The 19,338-nt window shown below is 39.8% G+C and overlaps 1 protein-coding gene across 1 annotated transcript in view; it reads left to right on the top strand.

The window, feature by feature from the left end:
- Window positions 1–4,619: 4,619 nt before the first annotated feature.
- The window catches only part of cabin1 (calcineurin binding protein 1), a 52,233-nt gene continuing 37,514 nt past the window's right edge, over window positions 4,620–19,338 (top strand). The window contains exons 1-28 of the mRNA XM_037681190.1: window positions 4,620–4,807; window positions 5,278–5,333; window positions 5,423–5,515; window positions 5,590–5,703; window positions 6,433–6,567; window positions 6,664–6,844; window positions 6,928–7,057; window positions 7,165–7,314; window positions 7,516–7,820; window positions 7,944–8,121; window positions 8,209–8,342; window positions 8,428–8,645; window positions 9,539–9,611; window positions 10,101–10,288; window positions 10,384–10,521; window positions 10,650–10,838; window positions 11,051–11,293; window positions 11,387–11,540; window positions 11,614–11,729; window positions 11,839–12,000; window positions 12,806–13,012; window positions 13,615–13,760; window positions 13,886–14,147; window positions 14,284–14,454; window positions 16,001–16,090; window positions 16,172–16,332; window positions 16,427–16,626; window positions 18,430–18,495. Of these exons, the coding sequence (XP_037537118.1) occupies window positions 5,331–5,333; window positions 5,423–5,515; window positions 5,590–5,703; window positions 6,433–6,567; window positions 6,664–6,844; window positions 6,928–7,057; window positions 7,165–7,314; window positions 7,516–7,820; window positions 7,944–8,121; window positions 8,209–8,342; window positions 8,428–8,645; window positions 9,539–9,611; window positions 10,101–10,288; window positions 10,384–10,521; window positions 10,650–10,838; window positions 11,051–11,293; window positions 11,387–11,540; window positions 11,614–11,729; window positions 11,839–12,000; window positions 12,806–13,012; window positions 13,615–13,760; window positions 13,886–14,147; window positions 14,284–14,454; window positions 16,001–16,090; window positions 16,172–16,332; window positions 16,427–16,626; window positions 18,430–18,495 (4,207 nt within the window). The 5' untranslated portion in view covers window positions 4,620–4,807; window positions 5,278–5,330. The remainder of the gene's footprint in view (window positions 4,808–5,277; window positions 5,334–5,422; window positions 5,516–5,589; window positions 5,704–6,432; window positions 6,568–6,663; window positions 6,845–6,927; window positions 7,058–7,164; window positions 7,315–7,515; window positions 7,821–7,943; window positions 8,122–8,208; window positions 8,343–8,427; window positions 8,646–9,538; window positions 9,612–10,100; window positions 10,289–10,383; window positions 10,522–10,649; window positions 10,839–11,050; window positions 11,294–11,386; window positions 11,541–11,613; window positions 11,730–11,838; window positions 12,001–12,805; window positions 13,013–13,614; window positions 13,761–13,885; window positions 14,148–14,283; window positions 14,455–16,000; window positions 16,091–16,171; window positions 16,333–16,426; window positions 16,627–18,429; window positions 18,496–19,338) is intronic.

Raw genomic sequence — 19,338 nt, 5'->3', positions numbered from 1 at the left:
TTAAACTGACCACCTCTACTGCATCATCAACAGGAATGCATGTAAAGAGTGATGTGACATCAAAAGAGACCATTGTTTCATCAGTCTCCATGATGACATCCCTCACCTTATCTATGTCAGTGTGGGGGTTCTGCTCTGCCGGGGTCCTGCAGCCACACCTGTGGACCAGCGCCTTGATGAGCTGTAGGAGCATAAAAGGCTGCAGAGGACATCCAGTCAGCGCTGGAGCATTACCTGCCAATGATAGTTAAGTTTATGGCCTTTCACTTGTGCTTTAGATAAATTCTTGTGTTCCTTGGTGCGTACCGTGTATGCTCTGCCACCCACCTGTTTCCAGGATCTCCTCTGTGTACCTCGAGCTCTCCTGGGCCTCCTCAGCTGCCTCTTTGCCTGCTTCCAACTTGGAAACTCAACCTGGACGTCTGCCTTCCTCGCACTGGAACCATTGGATCACCTGTCCCCAGGACTGACTCCTTTCCCTACCGTAAGGAGGAGAAGCAATAACATTATCACTCCTGCAGAAATCAGATTAATCTGTCTCCTACTCCTCAGGGTTCCAGTTCCTCCATGTGCACCTTAGATGACATTATTCACTTTGTAAATAAACACTGTTAAAGTTATCAAGTCTTGGAGTCTGTTCTCTTTAGTCCTTATCTCTGGTATTTCTACAAATGTTACTGTCAGCAGCCAAAGCCTGTGGTCATCACACCGGTCAGTTTTTATGTTGGAGCCATGACAACCTTTCATTTCCAGTTTTGAACCACTCTGAATTCAAATTCAAATGGAAGTCAATGTGAGTTTGGATTCAAGGTTCTTTATTTGCCATTCGCACCCCATGTGGTATATGTGGTGGAACGAAATTATGTACACAGGGTCCCAGTTACATCCAACGATAAAATGTAAAAGAAAAACAGTAATAAGATCTAACATATGAACAAAGAAAAACATCAACTAAATATACAATAAGCACTAGAAGCATAAAAACATTACGCCGAACAGCAGCACGAACATGAGTCTGTGTGAGCAGAAGAGCACGCATGAACACAGAAACATGAAACAGATCAGCAGCAACATGATGTGATTTTTCACAGTGATTATTCTGGTTAGAGATTCATGAGTCTAACAGCCTCAGTGTAGAAACTGTTCCTCAGTCTAGTGGTTCTACACTTAATGCTCCTCAACCTCCTTCCTGAGGGGAGTGGGGCAAAAAGTGTGTGTGCTGGGTGAGTGGGGTCCTTCATGATGCAGGTCACCCTCTTCCTGCATCTAGAGGTGAAGATGTCTGTGATGGTGGGGAGCCTGACTCCAACAGACTTCTGTGCAGCCTTCACCACTTTCTGCAAAGCTTTGAGTGTGTGTACTCTGCATTCTGAGGGGGTTTAAAAGAAGACCATGAGTTTTACAGCAGTGGAAGTTGCACTGAGTAAAAGACAAAAATGCTCAAATATTAACATAAAAACTGTAAAAGGAATGTCTAGTTTGTCAGCGTATAAAAGGTTTGGGGAAAAAAAGTAAAAGTTTAGATTGCTCAAAAGTAAGTACAATCTTTGCACTCTAAAATGAACTTTTTGTGGTTAAATCTTCAAAAATTGTAAAACAAACTTTGATAATGTAAAAACTGTTAGATGATCAAATATGTGCTCAGTCATGTAAAGGTCAACTTTTCACTATTGGTTTGCACTCTTAAAATTTTCGTTAAGTGGGCATTTTGGCTTTTTGTTGTTGTTTACATCATAAATGTCATAAAAGTCAACGCACACTATATGTGACTGAGCTGTCTGTTTTCATGTATGTTTTGTATAATTTTGTTTTAAAGGCAGTAGTGAAAAATAATGAGTGCTTTATTGTTCGTGCATCAACCCCCATAGAAATGCCTGAATATTAAATGAACGGTTCTGTCTTTGATAAAATCGCAGTATGCTTTATATACACATGATTGCATCACTAAAATTCACCAACACTGAGGTAAAGCATTCCCATGTGGGGCTAAAAAATATAAGGAGCTTTCTTTGTTTTGTAATGAATATTTTTCTGTGTGCAAAAAATACTTCTGCACTGAAAATATTTTAAAGAATGCCCCTTCCCTGCCTCTCAATTTTCTTTATGTGCCACACAGCGATGTGAATTGGGCTGGAAAATAGATCATGTGATGGATTTTTTTTCAGCAATGATTTTGCAAATAGAATAAAACCTCTGCAAGTCAAAATAATGCATGAAAATTGAAGCTACGACAGAAGATGAATGAGACTGTAAAGCCCAAGCAGCATGGAAGCCAAAATTATTTATATTCAAAATAGGCAGCACAACTTGCAGCCTGAGGACATATAAGCTAATTTAATTATCAAAACAGTGAAAAATCATTCTGAAAAGCATTTGATCAGATGGGGAATAAAAACTGCTGGGGCACACAGTGACAAATATAATAAGCAGGTGAAATTGATTGTTAAAAATAAATTTAGACAATCAGGTTTTCATTTTTATTACAATTAAGATTTGTTATTTTGTCAAAGGTATTTTTCTAATATAAAATCTCCACTAAAACTTACCTCTTTGTGCAGTACCTTGAGCCACATGTTGAATAAATGTCAAATTTCAGCAGTGTCAAGTTAAGAAAAACTGCAATACCATCAAGTTATGTCACCTCTAGGATACTGGTGGCATCTGAGTGGGAAGTACTGAACAGTGAAGCTTCTAAACATTAATGTTTGAGCGTCGAACAGCGCCCTCTTGTGGTTAATTAAGTTACAACATCAAAGCTTTTGAGTCACAGAGTGCATCAGAATTAATTAAAATGTGTGGAGACAGAAAATTTGTTGTGCTTTCCCACATACAAATACTATTTAACAACAAAAGATGACAATTCCTTTTTTTTTTTCAGCTACTCAACTTCAGAAAGTGGGTATGACAGCAGGCGAGCTACAGCCAATAGAGTTTAAAATCTTGACCTGACACCAAAAAAAATAAACACTTGTTCCGATCTGTCAATAATATTAATAATAATAATACAGGCTTCTGACCCTGACATTTAAAGTGCTGAAAAACGTTAACAAATTACTAATTAATTTTGTCTATGACTCAATAAAATGGATTATTCAGTTCCTGGCCTCCATTTGAACAGCATTCCCTTTCAAATTTTCTCAAAGTGAGTGGAATGAATTGTTTTTCTTGTTTGTAATTTTGATGTGCAGAAGCTTCATATCAAACTATCTGCTTTTCATCATCAGTCTTTCTTATCATGGTCACTCATACAAGCTCAGCTTCTCCCCTCACCCTCATTTCACATAGAATAATAAGAATATTTTGTTTGAGCTTATTTTTTTTTACTTGCTTTAGACATAGTTATATGATGGATCAGCTGCTTAACCACAGTGGTATTCTACTTTGGTACAAATAATTTTGTCAAAATTGAATGTTCTATTTTTCCTGCAAAATGTGCAAGTATTTGCTATGTTGTTTACTTGTCTTATTCAGGTTAACACAAGTTCATCAATGCGATGAAATGTTCAGAATGAGAAGAACTGATTTCTTGTGCCATTTCTTCAGAAATCTTCATGTTCTTCAGACAGAAATCAGACATGGTCATCAGGCTCCCATCCTTTTTCATATACACTCCAGGCTAAATATGGCTTAACTTTTTGTTTTGCTACAATTAAAACTGTTAGAGTCCTCTTTCAGAAGAGGTTGCCTCCTTCATTTCATACTGGAATAGTTATGTGGATGATGTGACCTGGAAAATATCATTGTTTTCTTCTCACTAAAAGGTAAAAGAAGAGTTCATGGGAACCTGCAGATGACTATTAAGAAGTTTAAATTTGACATATCCATGTACAGTAAATTGTATTTTTTGTGACCTATCTCTCCCCTGAATCTGTTTTGGCTGTGTCCTCATTCAAAAGTATTTTGCAACAGTTTTGTAAATGTGTTGATTTGAATAAATCCCATAACTTTCATCTGCAAACAAGTGCTGTTTGCATCCTGCAAATTGAAAAAAAATGAAGAAAAATAAACAAATAAATAAAAATCTTCATTGCTTTGCTAATCATCCAGACAAAAAGGTTAATAATAATATAGTAAGTTTAAGCAATATATGCGCTTGGTTACAAAAAAAATAATAAATAAATCACATTGTCATGTTCGCATTTTGAAATTGATGATTTTTATTTTATTTGACTTATTTTCAGCGTTCTTTTCGCTGTTATTATTTTGTTATTTTATTTAATATTTAAATATGTTTAACTTGGCTAACATTGTACTGTTCGTATCTGTCATGTGTAAATGTGTATCGTCTGTTATAAATAAAGTTTGAAGGAAAAGCGGGATTTTGGGCGCGCTGACAGTCTCGCGACACTTCGGCTTCATGCACTGTTGCCAAATGTACTCTAATTATTGTATTTATACGATAGTTTTAGATTAGACAGAAAGTTTTAAAACAACAATTACACGACGAACGCAAACTGCTTTTATACACAAACACCCGCATATTATCAAAATGTCCGCGTGCCCGTCAACACATCCCCTCGCCCTACTGAATAAAAATCCACCCGCTCTCCTCACATGTGACAGGTGTTTTAAGCGACATTCAAATAATTCGTGATTTCCTATCTGGCAACCGTAGACGGTACGGCGACGCTCTGTAGCTGTAGATGCGTCTAGTGCGTCGCCTCCAAGACCTACAACAACAAAGGATGGTGAACAAGTGTGGTTTCTGAATCATTCTGGGATTTATAACCTCACTTATTTCAGAGTTTAACGCATTGCCTAAGTAGAAGTTGCACGTGAGAAGGGACGTTTTTACCGGAAATGAACGGTAAGACACGAAGCTATGAGTGATGCTTAAACACACACACAGGCTAGCTAACATCATCTTGAACATTGCTAACAACTCTGTGGGTTAAAATAACTTTCAGCAGTTTACATTTACCACCTGGCTGGTATGGGTGAATTAGTATGGTGGGTCCAGGGTTCTGGTTCTGGTTCTGGAGGTCACTGCAGAACTGCTCAAACTCAAATATGTCTCGTGCTGAACGTTTGGCTAACAGGCTAGTTTTTACATCACGATAAAAGTTCATTGAAACACTCCTCAATGAGAAGTTTCTCTCCTCTTTGAGTTTAAAGGTTTTTAGCCTTTACGTCACAAAAATATTCAAGCAATCAGAATAAATAACTATTCCTGAAACACCTGACTTGCATTGATAAATTATTGAGCAGTGGAAATAAGTGACAGGTCTTTCTGATTTCTGACTTCACTGGTCTTGACATGTGTTGTTTTCTCTGCAGAACCAGGCACAAGCTGATATCTTCAGGGAAATATCTGCTTTCCAAATATTAAAATGGTAAGGTTTTTGTTTTCACCAGCACCCATGATCTAATATTACAAGTGTTTTTAATTATTGCACACTTTTTCCTCTGTTAATCTTTCCAGATTCGAATTGCGGCTCTTAATGCTGCTTCGGCTGCTGCAGACGAGTCCCATGACCCGTTGAGAAGTAACAAGAGCCAGACTAAAGAGGCCCAAGTACAGACTATATGCAAATGATAATGCCATGGCCTCTACCTGGCATGGTCTTTCATTCTTGTCTCTCTTTGTAGGAAGCCGAGGCGTTTGCTTTATATCACAAAGCTTTGGATCTTCAAAAGCACGACAAGTTTGAAGATTCTGCCAAAGCCTATCATGAGCTTCTCAAAACTCCACTGCTCAAAGAGGTACTGTTAAATCGTTTGAGATTATGGATCCATTAATGTTGTGAAATGACGGTCATGCTTTCACAGATACTTTATATCATCATGACTCAATGTGGACAGAAAAATGTAAAATGTTGTGGACTGTGTACTAATGTTCTGCTTTTAAATCATATGTTTCATAGTCAGTGGCTGAGACCCAAGTTCCTCTAAACACACAGATTAAAAAAATAAACTATAAAATAGTTTATATATATATATATTTATATATATATATATATATATATATATATATAGTCCCCATCAAGACTTTAAGGTGTTTTTTCATTGTGAGTTTTGCTACATTATTAGTTAATATTAGTATTTTTATTATTATTCGTAGGCATGTGATGCAATGAAAGTTGACACTATATCTAGAGTATTTTAAATACCGCTGTTATTCAGCATCATGGAATAAATCTATAAATTAACATTGCACACACATGAAATAATATTCAAATAATCATTCAGGCAAATGATCATTTAATCAGTATTTCAGTGATGATCCTCATTGGAAAGACACTGCGTTAACTTGTTTATTTAAATCAACAAACCCACACTTGGTTAAACAGTGCCAGTGAGTTTTGCCTCCTACATTTAAAGTTGGTGCCTATAATATAAGATTTTCGTTTCATGGGCCTTTCCCACAAACTTATACACGTGATCTTGCGTAGTTTGGGGCTGCAGTGGTGTTGATGTTAAATTGTGTTTTAGGCCTTGCCTTCAGAGGATCAGAGAGAGGGTCTCAAGCATCCCGGCCTCATGCTGAAATATTCAACTTTCAAAAACTTGGCCAGCATGTCTGCGTCGCAGGACGACTTGGAGACTGCAATGGAGTTTTATTTGGAGGTCAAAGAACAATGTTGCTGCTTTGTACATTATTTTAATGGCTGTGATTACAACTACTCCGTGTTCATGCCATATTTTTGTGTTTGCTCTTCTCAGGCCGTCATGTTGGATTCCACTGACGTGAACTTGTGGTACAAAATTGGTCAGGTGGCTGTGCGGCTGGTGCGCATCCCTCTTGCTCGTCATGCGTTTGAGGAGGGACTCAACTGTAACCCGGACCACTGGCCATGCCTGGACAACCTCATAACTATTCTGTACACACTGAGCGACTACACTTGTGCGTAATGTATCATCGTAAACTCAATGCCATGCTCCGTAATGACTCGAGTGCTGAAAACCACTCTCATCTACTTTTCTCAGGCTGTTTGTACTTTATTGCCAAAGCCCTCGAAAAGGACCACCTTTACACTAAAGGCCTGGTGTTGAAGGAAAAAATCTTTAAAGAGCAGCCTTGTTTAAAGAAAGACACGATGCAGATGTTCTCAAAATGGTGAAGGCAGCTCACGTTTTGGTGTTCCACGGGTTTTTAATGTAGCTGTAACTTTAGACCTTCAGGCCACTGAAAACCCTCTTGTGTTGGATGTGAATGATTTGCAGCGATATGTCGATTCACTATGTGGAAGTGGAGGAAGAGGAGCGCAGATCCTTTGTGGAGGAGGCTCTGGAGATGAGGAGGCGCAGGCAGGCTCTTTCTCATTGTGAACCCAAACCCGACCTGGTTCTGACTGAACCCATTCGCTGCCCCTCGTGAGATCTTGTTCAGTTTTGGTTATTTAGATTGTTACATTTTATACTACCAACATTCGACTTTATAAGTTTATTATAAAGCAAAGTAAAGCAGAACTGAAATGTTTTTATTTTTGTTGATCTGTTCTTTACATAGAATAAAGTGTCTGCCTTTTCCCTCCACAATATTTAATCTATAAATCAGACTCTGCTTATTCTTAGATGGAGGCATGTTGGCGAAAGCCTTCTTGCCATGTACAAACACCAGACCACGTGCGAACCACCACGACCAAGTCTGGGCCGCAGAATCGACTTGTCCGAGTACCGTGACCCCAACTTCCTCCAGAACCTCCCCCAACCGAGTAGCCCAGTCAGTATGGGTCAGGCTCCTATGCTGAGCAGCCCCAGTTCATCCCTGCCGCCTGTAACCTTCTCTGAGTTAGCAGCGCCACCTCTGTCGGCTTCTCAACCTCAAATCATGGCGAGCCAGACGACGGTGGAGGTCACCACTTCTGCTCCCCCAACTGGTCAGTTGTTCGTGAAGTGAAAATGATCTTTTTCTTGCCTAAATAATTCCATTGTCAAACTGAAAATGTTGCTGTTTTCTTGTTGATCTGAGATTATTGATGTTGTTGATATTACGTTGACAGTGACAGGAATGGAGATTTCTTTGACGGATAAAGCAAAGAAAGCTCCAAAAAGGAAACGCGTGGTGGAGGAAAGTGGGGAGACGGCCAAGCGTCGCTCGGCACGCGTCCGAAACACGAAATCCAAGAAGGAGGAGAAGATAGATTTCCAGGAACTGCTTTTTAAATACCTACCTCCTAGGTGCCTTGAATTAAGTCTAACACACAGCTGAAATCTGAAACTTGTCCCTTTTTATTTTATTTTGTACTATTTACTTGTTTGTTTTAGGTTAAAGAAGTTTGATCCGGATAATGATGATGAGAGCCTGGGCAATTTTGAGACACAGTGTGAGGGGAAGGAAGATCTTCAGCCTCCACATGGGAGTTGTTTACCACTTGACTCAGTTGAATACATGGACTCTGGTCTGTAATCTGTTCTCTGTGTATTTACAGCCAGTGTTAATCTGCGCTGGCATATGTGGAGTGATAAACTTCGCTTCTTCTTTAGAGCAACAGGATGTCCACGACTTCTTACTCTGTAACATGACCAATGGCGGTATACTGGATCTGATGCTGCGCTATCTGAAAGCAGTTGGTCAGAAGTTTATGAAAGCGTGGCCTCGAGGGTTGACTGCTGTGGTGTTGGAGGTGTATCAAACCTGGAGGAAGCACAGCGGGGGTCTGCCCAACCCTCTTCTCAGGGACTGCAGTAACCAACACATCCGGGTAAATGACAGGAAAAGACTTTAGTTTTATTCAGTTTCATTCAATTCAGTTTATTTATAGAGCGCCAATTCACAGCAGAAGTTATCTCAGGGCACCGAACAGAAACATTCATATAAAAATGATTTATGAATTATTTGACTTCATTCAGACTGAGACGTTTGAGGTTTAAGGATGTTTTCCTGTAAGACCAACAGGTTCTGAATTATGACGTTCAACTCCAAACTAACATGTCATGACTGAGAAACTTTACAAAATCATGCACAACCTTTTACAAATACAGTAGTCCATCGTTTATCATGGGGGATCTGTACCCTGAAGCCCCGCGATAAGTGAAAAACTGCCAAGTAGGAATAGTAATACAAGTAGTAAGTAGTATATTTTTGTATTTATATAATTCTTAAGTATTTTAAACCCTTCCCACACCCTTGCAATATTCTAAACAATGCTTCTAAACTCTAAACGCTCTAAAAGAGCACAGAATGTCATGAAGTCATCTCTCTGCCATCTGCCAGCGCTCGGCCACGCCCACTTCTCTGCTGCAGAGCAGAGATCTTTCAGGAGGAAGTTTATCCTGCAGCGTGGGCTGCACACAGGTGCAGCAGCTGCTAAATAATTTAAAATAATTGTTTTAAATTGTGTTTTATATCAACTCTGAACAAAGGGAAAACACAACATTTACAAAGTGCATGTGTCTAGTCTCTAAAGGTTGTTGTTGTTTTTATTTAAATTTTTGTATTACGGTAATTCGTTGTTAACTTTACTTTGGAAAATGTAATAGAACTTGTTTTGTTTTTTCAGTTTCCTTTCTTAACCGGGGATAAAACGGTGCTTGTCAGAGTGCTTGATGACAACACATAACGCATTATTGTTTTGTTTTTTTACTGGGTCTGCAGGAAATGTTGTCAATGAGCTTGGCCTGCATGGAGCTGCAGTTGGAGCAATGGTTACACAACAAAGGGAAGATTGGTAAGTTTAGTGTCCTCACTGACATCATGTTGGATAAATATTTAGTAATAAAACTTGGTTGAATGGTGTGTTCCGCACCACAGTATCTAAGTATTTTATTTTGTGTTTCTTGACATCTTCTGAACAAAACAAGCATAATTTTAACTAAATCTAAGTGTTAGAAATATAATATTTGCTTCTTTTTCTTAACAAAAATTGTGCCTATTCTAAAAGGCACTTAAGGACAAATCTAATTTGAACATCATAATTAGGATGAATATAATTTGTTGCATGTGATGGAAGGGAGCTTATTAATGAGAAGTTAACCTTTTAATCAATGGAAAAGTTGATGTTTTCACAGTTTATGTCCCATTTACCTAGCATTAAATTGTGAAACACATCAATCTTGTAAACATTTGCCTCATCCGGCTCAGTATGAAATCGGTGACATGTGATTATGTTATTTTTACTGTAAAGTAGTTTTTAGTAACCTGTTTATTTCTTGTCTAGTTACTCTGAGGAGAAGTTTAGGGGGTCCAAGCAGCGACGCAGCTGACTCTGAGTTTCCTGGGCAGCACTTTCAGAGTGATCTGTTAATCTTGGCCCTCGGTTCTTCTCAAAGAGATCTGTTTGAGGATGACTGGCTGGACGTCATGGTACGCGTCTACTGGCTAAAGGCACGATTCTTGGTGCTGCAGGTAAAGTTGACATTTTCTGGTTTGCTGTCTGAGTTTTTTTTCATACAGCTCAGCCTGATGCAACGTTGAAGCTCGTACTTCTTCTCTTCTGACAGGGAGACATGGAGTTGGCCCTTGAGAGTTACGATGTATGTATAGGCCTGTTGCAGAGCAAACCTAAAACCCCTGAGGGGAAACATTACACAATCAACCTGCCTAACCTGCGTGTGGATGCAGCCATTTCTGTGGAGGAGGTCAGGAAATACTTTTTATTTTCTTTCACCACTAATTTGCTGTTTGTTGTCAATTCTTTAAAATACAGTAACATAACTTTTCAAAGGATATGTTTCTGGCTTTCATTGTTTCCTTTCTCTGTGGGCAGATTGACAAGAGACTGAAGTCGCTGGAACGCTGTCAGTCTTTAGAGGAGATCCAGCGTCTCTTTGAGTCTGCAGACTTTGAGTCTGTTGTGCGTCTTCTGCACCCCACTGTTAATTACAGAAACCGGAACAAATCCCTGGAGTTTGTGAGCTCAGCACCGGAGCGTCCGGCGCAGCTCATGCTGCTGCAGGTTTGAAATAAAAAAACAATGTTTTCCACCTCAGAAACAAGTGGGCAGATTTCAAAATGACCAAGTAGACTTGACAACACAGAAACTGTGCTCCCTTTGTTGGTATAAGAAAAGTAAAATGTTGTTTTTGAACAATTGGGGAATCTTGTAAACATCTGCCTCGTGTTTTGGCTGTAGAAAATAATACATCTTATCTGTCCTCTCTGTCCTAGCGCTCCTTGTTGAAGCTGCAGGACTACCAGCAGTGTTTCGAGTGCAGCGAGCTGGCGTTGAACGAAGCCTTGCAGCAACTGAACTCCGCTCCAAACGGCTCTTCCCCGAGCAAAGAGGAGTGGGTCAACACCATCGGAAAGCTCCTGGATGGCATCGAGTTCTGCTTCACCAAGGAGTCTCAGCTTCTAAGCAACGTCCCTCACTTCTCAAGCGTGGCTCGACTGGCAAACAACCTGATTCAGGTGTGAAGGGAGAGGACGGAGACACGGGCTGCAATGAAATGCAGTGAAACTGAAGCACGATAAATAATTGTAATTTTATTTTTCTTTTTTCAGCTGATAGACCTCAGCATGAGTGCTTCAGACGATCTGAAGGAGCCTTATTTCTTCTCAGTTCTTCCTTGGATTGTCATGTATCGCATCATCAAACACGAGGAAGCTGCTTTTGGCTGTATGGTTCGACAGCGCATGTCTTTAGATGATGATGAAGGTATGCTGACCTAAAGTTTTAATGCTTTGCCAGGTGTTTCCTTTTAGTGACACTGAGGTGTGATTTTTTTCAGATGAGTCGGACACGTCCATGCTTCCCTCCTCTTTGATGATTCTGAACACAGCCCACGAGTATCTGGGACGTCGTTCTATATGCTGCAGCTCGGACGGCGCCCTCCTCAAGTTCTTTGTAAGCTTTTTGCTAACTTTTTTTTTTGTTGTTGTTGTTGCCAAATATAGAAATAAAACCCAAGCATTGAAGTAACTTTTTTCTCTTTTGTGCATTTTGTTTTGTGCAGATTGGCGTTTTGGAAAAAGAGTTTGCTGCTATAACCAACAGTGTCTCTCCTCCGTATAAAGAAGAGTTGGAAATGGCTTTGGAGCAATGCTTTTTCTGTTTGTACGCCTACCCCAGCAAGAAGAGCAAGGCCCGATACCTAGAGGACCACTCCTCTCCACAGGTCATACCTTTTATAATATGATTTAATGCATGTGATGAAAGGGAGCCTTCTAATGAGAAGTTAATCTTTTAATCAATGGAAAAGTTCATTTTTTTCACAGTTTACTGTATGTCCCATTTACCTCATTAAATTGTGAAACAAAACAACTAATGTAGCAGCACTGTTGTTCGGATAATTGCCAAATTGTGATGAAGAGGTGGTTCAAAGCTTTGACTCATTGGTATTTCTCGGCGGTATTGCCAAACTTATATAAGAGGGGTGCGTGAACAGGAGCAGACTGCTGATGACGCAAACATGAGCCCACACTGACCCTCGCAACGCAGAAACACTCCACCATGCCCATTATAGTTGTTTTTGTTGAGGTGTGCTTGGTGGGTGTCAACAAAATAAATTGGAAGTCGTGAAATGACATCGGAGGAAAAATCCCATCGTTGCATCCAGTGAGGAAACAAAAACATATTTATTTAAGCCACAAACAACTGGCTGAGGACTCAGCTGTCATTTATTATTGTGCAGATTATCATTTAAATGTTCATGGAGTATATTTACCTTTTTTATGTGAATTTTTAAAAAACTCACAAGAACTAGAGTGATTCATAGCAGCAGGTAGCGTCATGCTTTGTTTTTGTAATGCTTCAGTCAAACCACCAGGGGGAGTCGTTGCTTTTAGATCCCCTGGATTCTGGTTGCAGTTTTGTCATTCCACATTACAGAAGAACTCCAAAACTTTTATTGCTGACAAACTAATCTAATCACTTTGATGTCATTTATTTATTTTTCTGTGGACCTGCTCTGTGTTTTACAGGTGGAGCTGCTGTGGAGCGATGCCCTCTTCATGTTTCGATACTTTAAGCCCAAGTCACTGCCTGAGTTTGACAGCTATAAGACGAGCACAGTTTCTGCAGAACTGGCCAATCTGCTGAGGAGGTTTGCTACCATAGCCCCTTCAAGGGACACCCCCATCCTCACTATGGATGAAGTGGCAGCCTATGTCGAGGGCACGACAGAAAAGGTTAGAGGGAAAGAGCTGAATGAAGATCACTAAAGAGAATCGCTCACTTCCACGAAAAGCTGCATGTCTGTGTGTGCTTGTTTGTCTGTTAGCAAAATATCCCTTGAACCAGAGAATGAATTTTAATGAAACTCACAGAACATAATCTTTGGATGTTGATCTGCAGCTGATTAATTTTTGGAGTGAGTCCAGTTTAAGGTGACTGCCACAACTAATCAGTCTTGGTAAAAAAAAGTAATAGCTATTACTCAGTCAGTTTTACATTTGTTGAAGTAAAGTTTGATGCAGTAGCTGATGACCTCCGTAACACGTGGCCTGTGCGTGGAAGATACTTGTTTTAAACTGTTGGAGTCGATCCTGATTGTTAAAATATCTGATGAATCAGAAGATTGATTTTAATGAAACTCTCAGAAACTGTTCGTTGGATAAAGTTACACACACTCTGACAAATCTCATCAGCTCCTGGTTTCAACTTTGTCGAACAAGGCAGCAGACGATGAACATTCGTTGGGAATTTTTTAAACATCGTCTTTTCTTTAACACCATTATTAAAGTAAATCCATGTCGGTTGTCAACTCACCTTCAACTATGATCTTTTTCAGGCCCCCAGCCTTCCTGCGGACAGTGCCCCCCCACCTCCAATCATCGATGAACTGTACTACCTGCTGGCTGATTATCATTTCAAGAACAAAGAGCAGTCCAAAGCCATCAAGTTCTACATGCATGACATCTGCGAGTGTCCCGACAGGTAGATCATTTCTCCACACTCCTGTCGGCATCTGCAAAATACTGATAGTTTTAACTTCAGCTTTCATAAAAATATTCTGAGTGCACTAAAGTTTTTTTTTTTTTTTTGTAATGATCCCATCTTAGATTTGACTCCTGGGCAGGTATGGCTTTAGCCAGAGCCAGCCGCATCCAAGAAAAGCTCAACTCCAACGAGCTGAAAAGCGACGTGCCCATATGGAAGCACTCCCAAGCCGTGCTGAACTGCTTCAAGAGAGCCTTGGAAATAGACGGCTCCAACCTGTCCCTGTGGATCGAGTATGGGACCATCTCGTACGCGCTGCACTCGTTCGCCTCCCGACAGCTCAAACAGTGGCGCAGTGAGCTCCCCCCAGAGGTGGTTAAACAGGTGAGACACGCGCGGCTCGTTTGTTTCACACGACGGCTTCTGTTGAGACAAGTCTCACTTCAGATTAGAGCGTTGTTAAATTTGTCGACTTGAGATGAATTAACCGAAGTTTTTGTGTGTGTTTGTGTTGTTTCAGATGGAGGAAAGGAGAGACTCCATGCTGGAGACAGCCTTTCGGTGTTTCCAGGGTGCCTCTCGCTGTGAGGGCGACAGTGATGAAGAGGAGTGGCTCATCCACTACATGCTGGCTAAGATAGCAGAGAAACGCAGCAAGCCCCCTGTGGATTATCTGCAGCTTTACACAGAGGTTAAAAACCATTCCTTATCATTCTTTTTGATTCAAGCTGTAGCTGCTCAGGGTTTTTTAATGTCTCATCACTTGCTGAGATATGAGAACCGTTTCATTCTGCAGGAACATGACCCGTACAATCAGCAGCATCTCTTAGGGCTTTTATCCTCCCGCTTTTTAGAGTTGTTGCATAAAACAGATAAAAAAAACCACAAGTTTCTTCTTTTTATCCTTTAAACTGAACAATATAAAATAAATCATAACTGCTGCTAAGAATAGATCAGTTAAGGAACATGATCCAGCGGTTCATTTGCTGCCGAGCTCCCACACTGTCCTGGAAAACAGAACAAATAAGAAATGTGTTTCTTTTTTTTTTTTTTTTTTGTATTTAGTGAAATATCACACTCTTCGTTTCTCTTTAATTTGAGGGGGAAATTTTGACATTTGAAAACCATGTTCCTCAAATATGTAGAGTAGTTTTGAAATGACTCAGTTTTAAGGAGATAAAATATAATATTTATAAATATAAATTGGCCTATTTTATTATCGCTGCTTTTGAGTTGCTTTAAATGAGAAGCACATGCACATTAGAATAGGCACATTTGAGTCTAGAAAAGTGTGACATGTAAAGTGAAACTCTTCATACAGACGGGACCTTCTGTGCTGCAGGTCCAAAAGAGTTCCCACTGCACGTCAGGCAGGCTCCCGCTCTCACTGTCTTTAAGTCTCGTTTAAAAACACTTTTATTCCCTGGCTTTCATTCCAGTGTGAGTTGATTTTAACTTCACTGTGTTTTTAGTCATTTATCTTTTTAGTTTATGATTTTTACCTCTGTGGATTTTATGCATTTTATCTAGGGGTGCACGATATTATCGGCATGGTATCGGTATCGGACGATATTAGCAATAAAGTTAAATATCATCAAAATAACTCACCGATATAAAAGGTGCTGTTTTTATATATAAAGGCACTGTTTTTGACAACCCAGTGACAAGGATGCCTGCAGCACCAGCACAACGTTATGACGTCACTTTGAGCTTAGATTTGTGAAAATTTACAAACTCGCACTGTTCGAGTGTTGTCATTGTGTTAGAGAGAGTAAATGTCATGAATAAAGTTGATGTTAAACATAATCCAAGTTGAAGTGTGGCATCATTTTCAGCCCCCTTTTTGCCATCTGCATTTAGTAGCAGGCCAAACTGACAAAGACCATGCAGAATAATGTAGGATTTTAATTCTACAGCAGAGAAATGTATGTAGTCTCTGTAAGTAGGTGTAGGGAAAAGTATCGGTTATCGGCCAAATAAGTTTTAACATATCAGCATATTGGATATCGGCCAAAAATCCAATATCGTGCATCGCTAATTTTATCCCGTGTCCTTTACTATTTATTTTGTTGTACAGCACTTTGGTTGGCCTTGCTGCTGTTTTTAAGTGCTTTCTAAATAAAGTGCTACTACTTTTAACATGCAATTTCAGTAAAGAGTTCATTTATATTATATTATTAGTTTTGCTTTGTTTTTGTTTGCTTGTTTTTATTCTTTATTTGTGTGTTTGTTTATAGGCAGCACAGTATCTGCATGAAGAAGCAGCCAGGTACCCCCGTAAAATTCACTACCATAACCCTCCCGACCTGGCTATGGAGGCGCTGGAGGTGAGCCGTCTGCGTCTGGTCGCTCCGGCTGTTTCATCAGTTCAGAAAAAGCGTTCATTTTTGTTTTCTAACTTTGTCTAGTTGCATTTCCGTTTGAGTGCCACCATCCTTAAATTGCTGGAATCTAATAAGCCTGATCTGGACCACGAGCTCTTGTTTAACTTGCTGGTGGAGGCAGCGACCGGACCGTTTGCGAGGGGGGAGGAGAAGAGTGTACCAAGCATGCCAAGGTCAAATGAAAAGTAAGCGTCACAAATAAAACCCAGCGTGAGGTGTTAAAAACGAAAAGGTTGATTTGATAGTGACACGTTCGTTCTGTTTTTGATTTAATTCCAGGGAGAAGCCCTCAATGATGGAAGACGACTTTAACTGTTCCTCAGGGAACGTTCTCGGCTCCTCCCTCCCATCTGCTGCCACACCAGGTCTCTCTTCCCCTCCTTACGTGGCAACGCCATTTGACCATGATTACGCCAAACGCAAAACACTCCGAAGGCAGCAGTGGCAGCAGCAGCGGCATGAGGAGCAGCAGGCTGATGGTACAGTCCCAGTCCTAGACACTGTCTCTGGGGTTGGGCTCTTTGCCGTTTTCTGCACTGGGACAGGAAGCCCACCGGGGTGTGCTCAGGACACTAATCACCATGCTCAAAGGCTTCGTTTTCAGTTACTATGGTCCCCATGCACTGGGTGATTGGGATGTGGTGAAATGGGCAATATGGCTGCTGATTATTTGACTTATTTGCTTTGCATGAATTAAAAAACCCAACAGATTTCCAGGTTGAGCTCTGCTGAAAGCGTGTGTGCATACGTGTGTGTGTGTGTAACGTCGGTCTCTTGTGGCTGCTTTATTTAATCATCCTGCTTTAGTTTGTAAGTTAATACTTGTTTCATTTAACCTTCTTCAGCCTGTTGTGTCACATCTGCACACATCTGTGCTGCTGTTATTTCACTCAACATCAAAGCAAAGGCCCAAACAAAACAGTTTTTATTGAACAATGTTTGGTGTCATGCCTTAAATACAGATGTTTGATACTACAGGTGTTTGTCTATACTATCCATGTATCAAGTTGTAGTTAGAAATATTGCCTTTTTTTATTCCAAGAAATTAATAACCCTTCTTAAGGTGGCCTGATTAAAAAATGAACAGACTTAAAAATGTATTTACAAATGAATTCATGTATTCAAACCAAATAGATGTTTAATTCGAAACTATTATTGGACTTTATTTATTCACATCCTCCATCAGTTTAACTTTTGCACGAAAAGTGCCGCAATGTTTTTTTTTTGTTTGTTTGCTTTGAAGATAAATATGCGAGACGAGACGATAAGGAAGATGTTTTGTTTATTTTTTTAACAAGAAATAGTTGGATATCTAAGTTTATCTTGTTTTCTGTAGTTAAAACTTGAAGTCTGATATCTGTCCCCCCACCTCATCCACATGGGGTGTTTAGATTTAAATGTGCAAATAACGCAGCCATATTGTCCATGTTGCCAGTTTTGTCACCCTTTCCAGATTCCTTCCTACCTACCTACCTACCCACCCACCTACCTACCTGCCTGCTACCTCTTTTGCCTGCTTGCTTTTACCACCTGCTTTGCCATATTCTGCATGTACTTCTAATGGGGTGATTATTGTCTTCACAGCTGGACGAAGTCAGTCTTCTTGACTGTTTTTTTAATTACAATCCACTAGATTGTCTGCTGTGTTGCATCATTACTTTTGTTTTCAGTGTGGTGTGGGTACTTTCACAGAAAGTGAGCAGAGGAGTTGTTTTCAAAATCATACACAAATCATGTTTGCCTTCTTTCTAATTGGATACAATTTCTAATTCTGGCCAATTAGTGTGAAAATGCCAAGTCAGAAAGGACGTGGCAGCAGTTTATTGGCACAACTGTGAGTCTGAACTGGGAAAACACTTTGTGGTGCAAATTGCTGCTGGATGGTGTCCAATCTCTGTCTTGAGTCCTGCTGAACGTGAACCAAGGTGACAGTAGAACCAGATTCAGACATGTAATTTTAAACACTGTTGAAGGACATTCTGATAGTTTAACTTCAGCTATAGATTTCCACCTGAATTATTACATTTCTTTCTTTGCACAAAACTAAACTGTTTTAACTAAAGCTTTTTAAGGCTTAGGATCTGAATTTAAAGTTTTATGCTCTCCATATCTTGTTGTCTTGTAAGGAAATTCTTGTCTGAATTAGGTTCTAAATCTTCAGTGGGAGTGGCGTTATTGCATTTTCTGACTTTTAAGGCTACTGCAGATATTTTAATAATTTTAAGAGGTGCAAATTTGATTTAATATTTTTTTGTAAACCAGCTTCCCCATATCTTCAACAGCCTCACCAGGGTTTGACCATGATTACTGCCTGCCCAGGGCTGCAAAGTGGCTGGCTTCCCTCAATGGTACTGCTCCTCCAACCCACCAAAATAAAGTCCTCTTTGACAGGAAGCACTGAATACACAGCTGTCAGTTTACACCTTAGCACCACAGTAACTTTGCTGTTGACTCATGACTGTAATCATTTGAAAATAGCAGAAAAGCACCCTGCTCTCTCTGATTAACGGTTCCCTGCCAAAGATTTCTTATTTTTGTTGAGGCTGCAGAATGTGGCAATTAGGAAGAAAGCTGGCATTTAGTTTTTGGACCTTTTTACAGATCAGCTCACCTGTCCTTTAAAACACTGTGACATTAGTTATACACTAATAAGGATTTGCAGCTTGGGACTTATTTTAGGAAAATAATTATGTGTTTCTTGTCTCCTCTTGTTCCAACAGGGAATCTTTGGCATTTTTAAACAACTTAGCCTTTACTAAAGGCAAACGCAGCATGTTAGACAACCTAAGAACATGTCACAGTCAACGCAGTACAGTTACTTCATCTTGTGTGTTTGTAGTAGGGATGCACAATATTATCGGCATGGTATCGGTATCGGATGATATTAGCAATAAAGTTAAATATCAGCCATTCCCTCAAAATAGCTCACCGATATGAAAGACGCTGTTCATATATATATATATATATATATATATATATACACATACAGTATATATACACTGCCTGGCCAAAAAAAGTCGCCACCAAAAAAAATGTCACACACTAATATTTTGTTGGACCATCTTTAGCTTTGATTACAGCAGCATTTGCTGTGGCATTGTTTCAATAAGCTTCTGCAATGTCACAAGATCTATTTCCATCCAGTGTTGCATTAAATTTTCAGCAAGATCTTGCATTGATGATGGCAGATT

Source organism: Nematolebias whitei, chromosome 8 (assembly GCF_014905685.2).
Source record: "Nematolebias whitei isolate Nwh7 chromosome 8, NemWhi1, whole genome shotgun sequence".
Classification (NCBI taxonomy): Eukaryota; Metazoa; Chordata; class Actinopteri; order Cyprinodontiformes; family Rivulidae; genus Nematolebias; species Nematolebias whitei.
The sequence above is the reverse complement of the archived record's forward strand: the minus strand, read 5'-3'. Positions and strand labels throughout refer to the sequence as shown.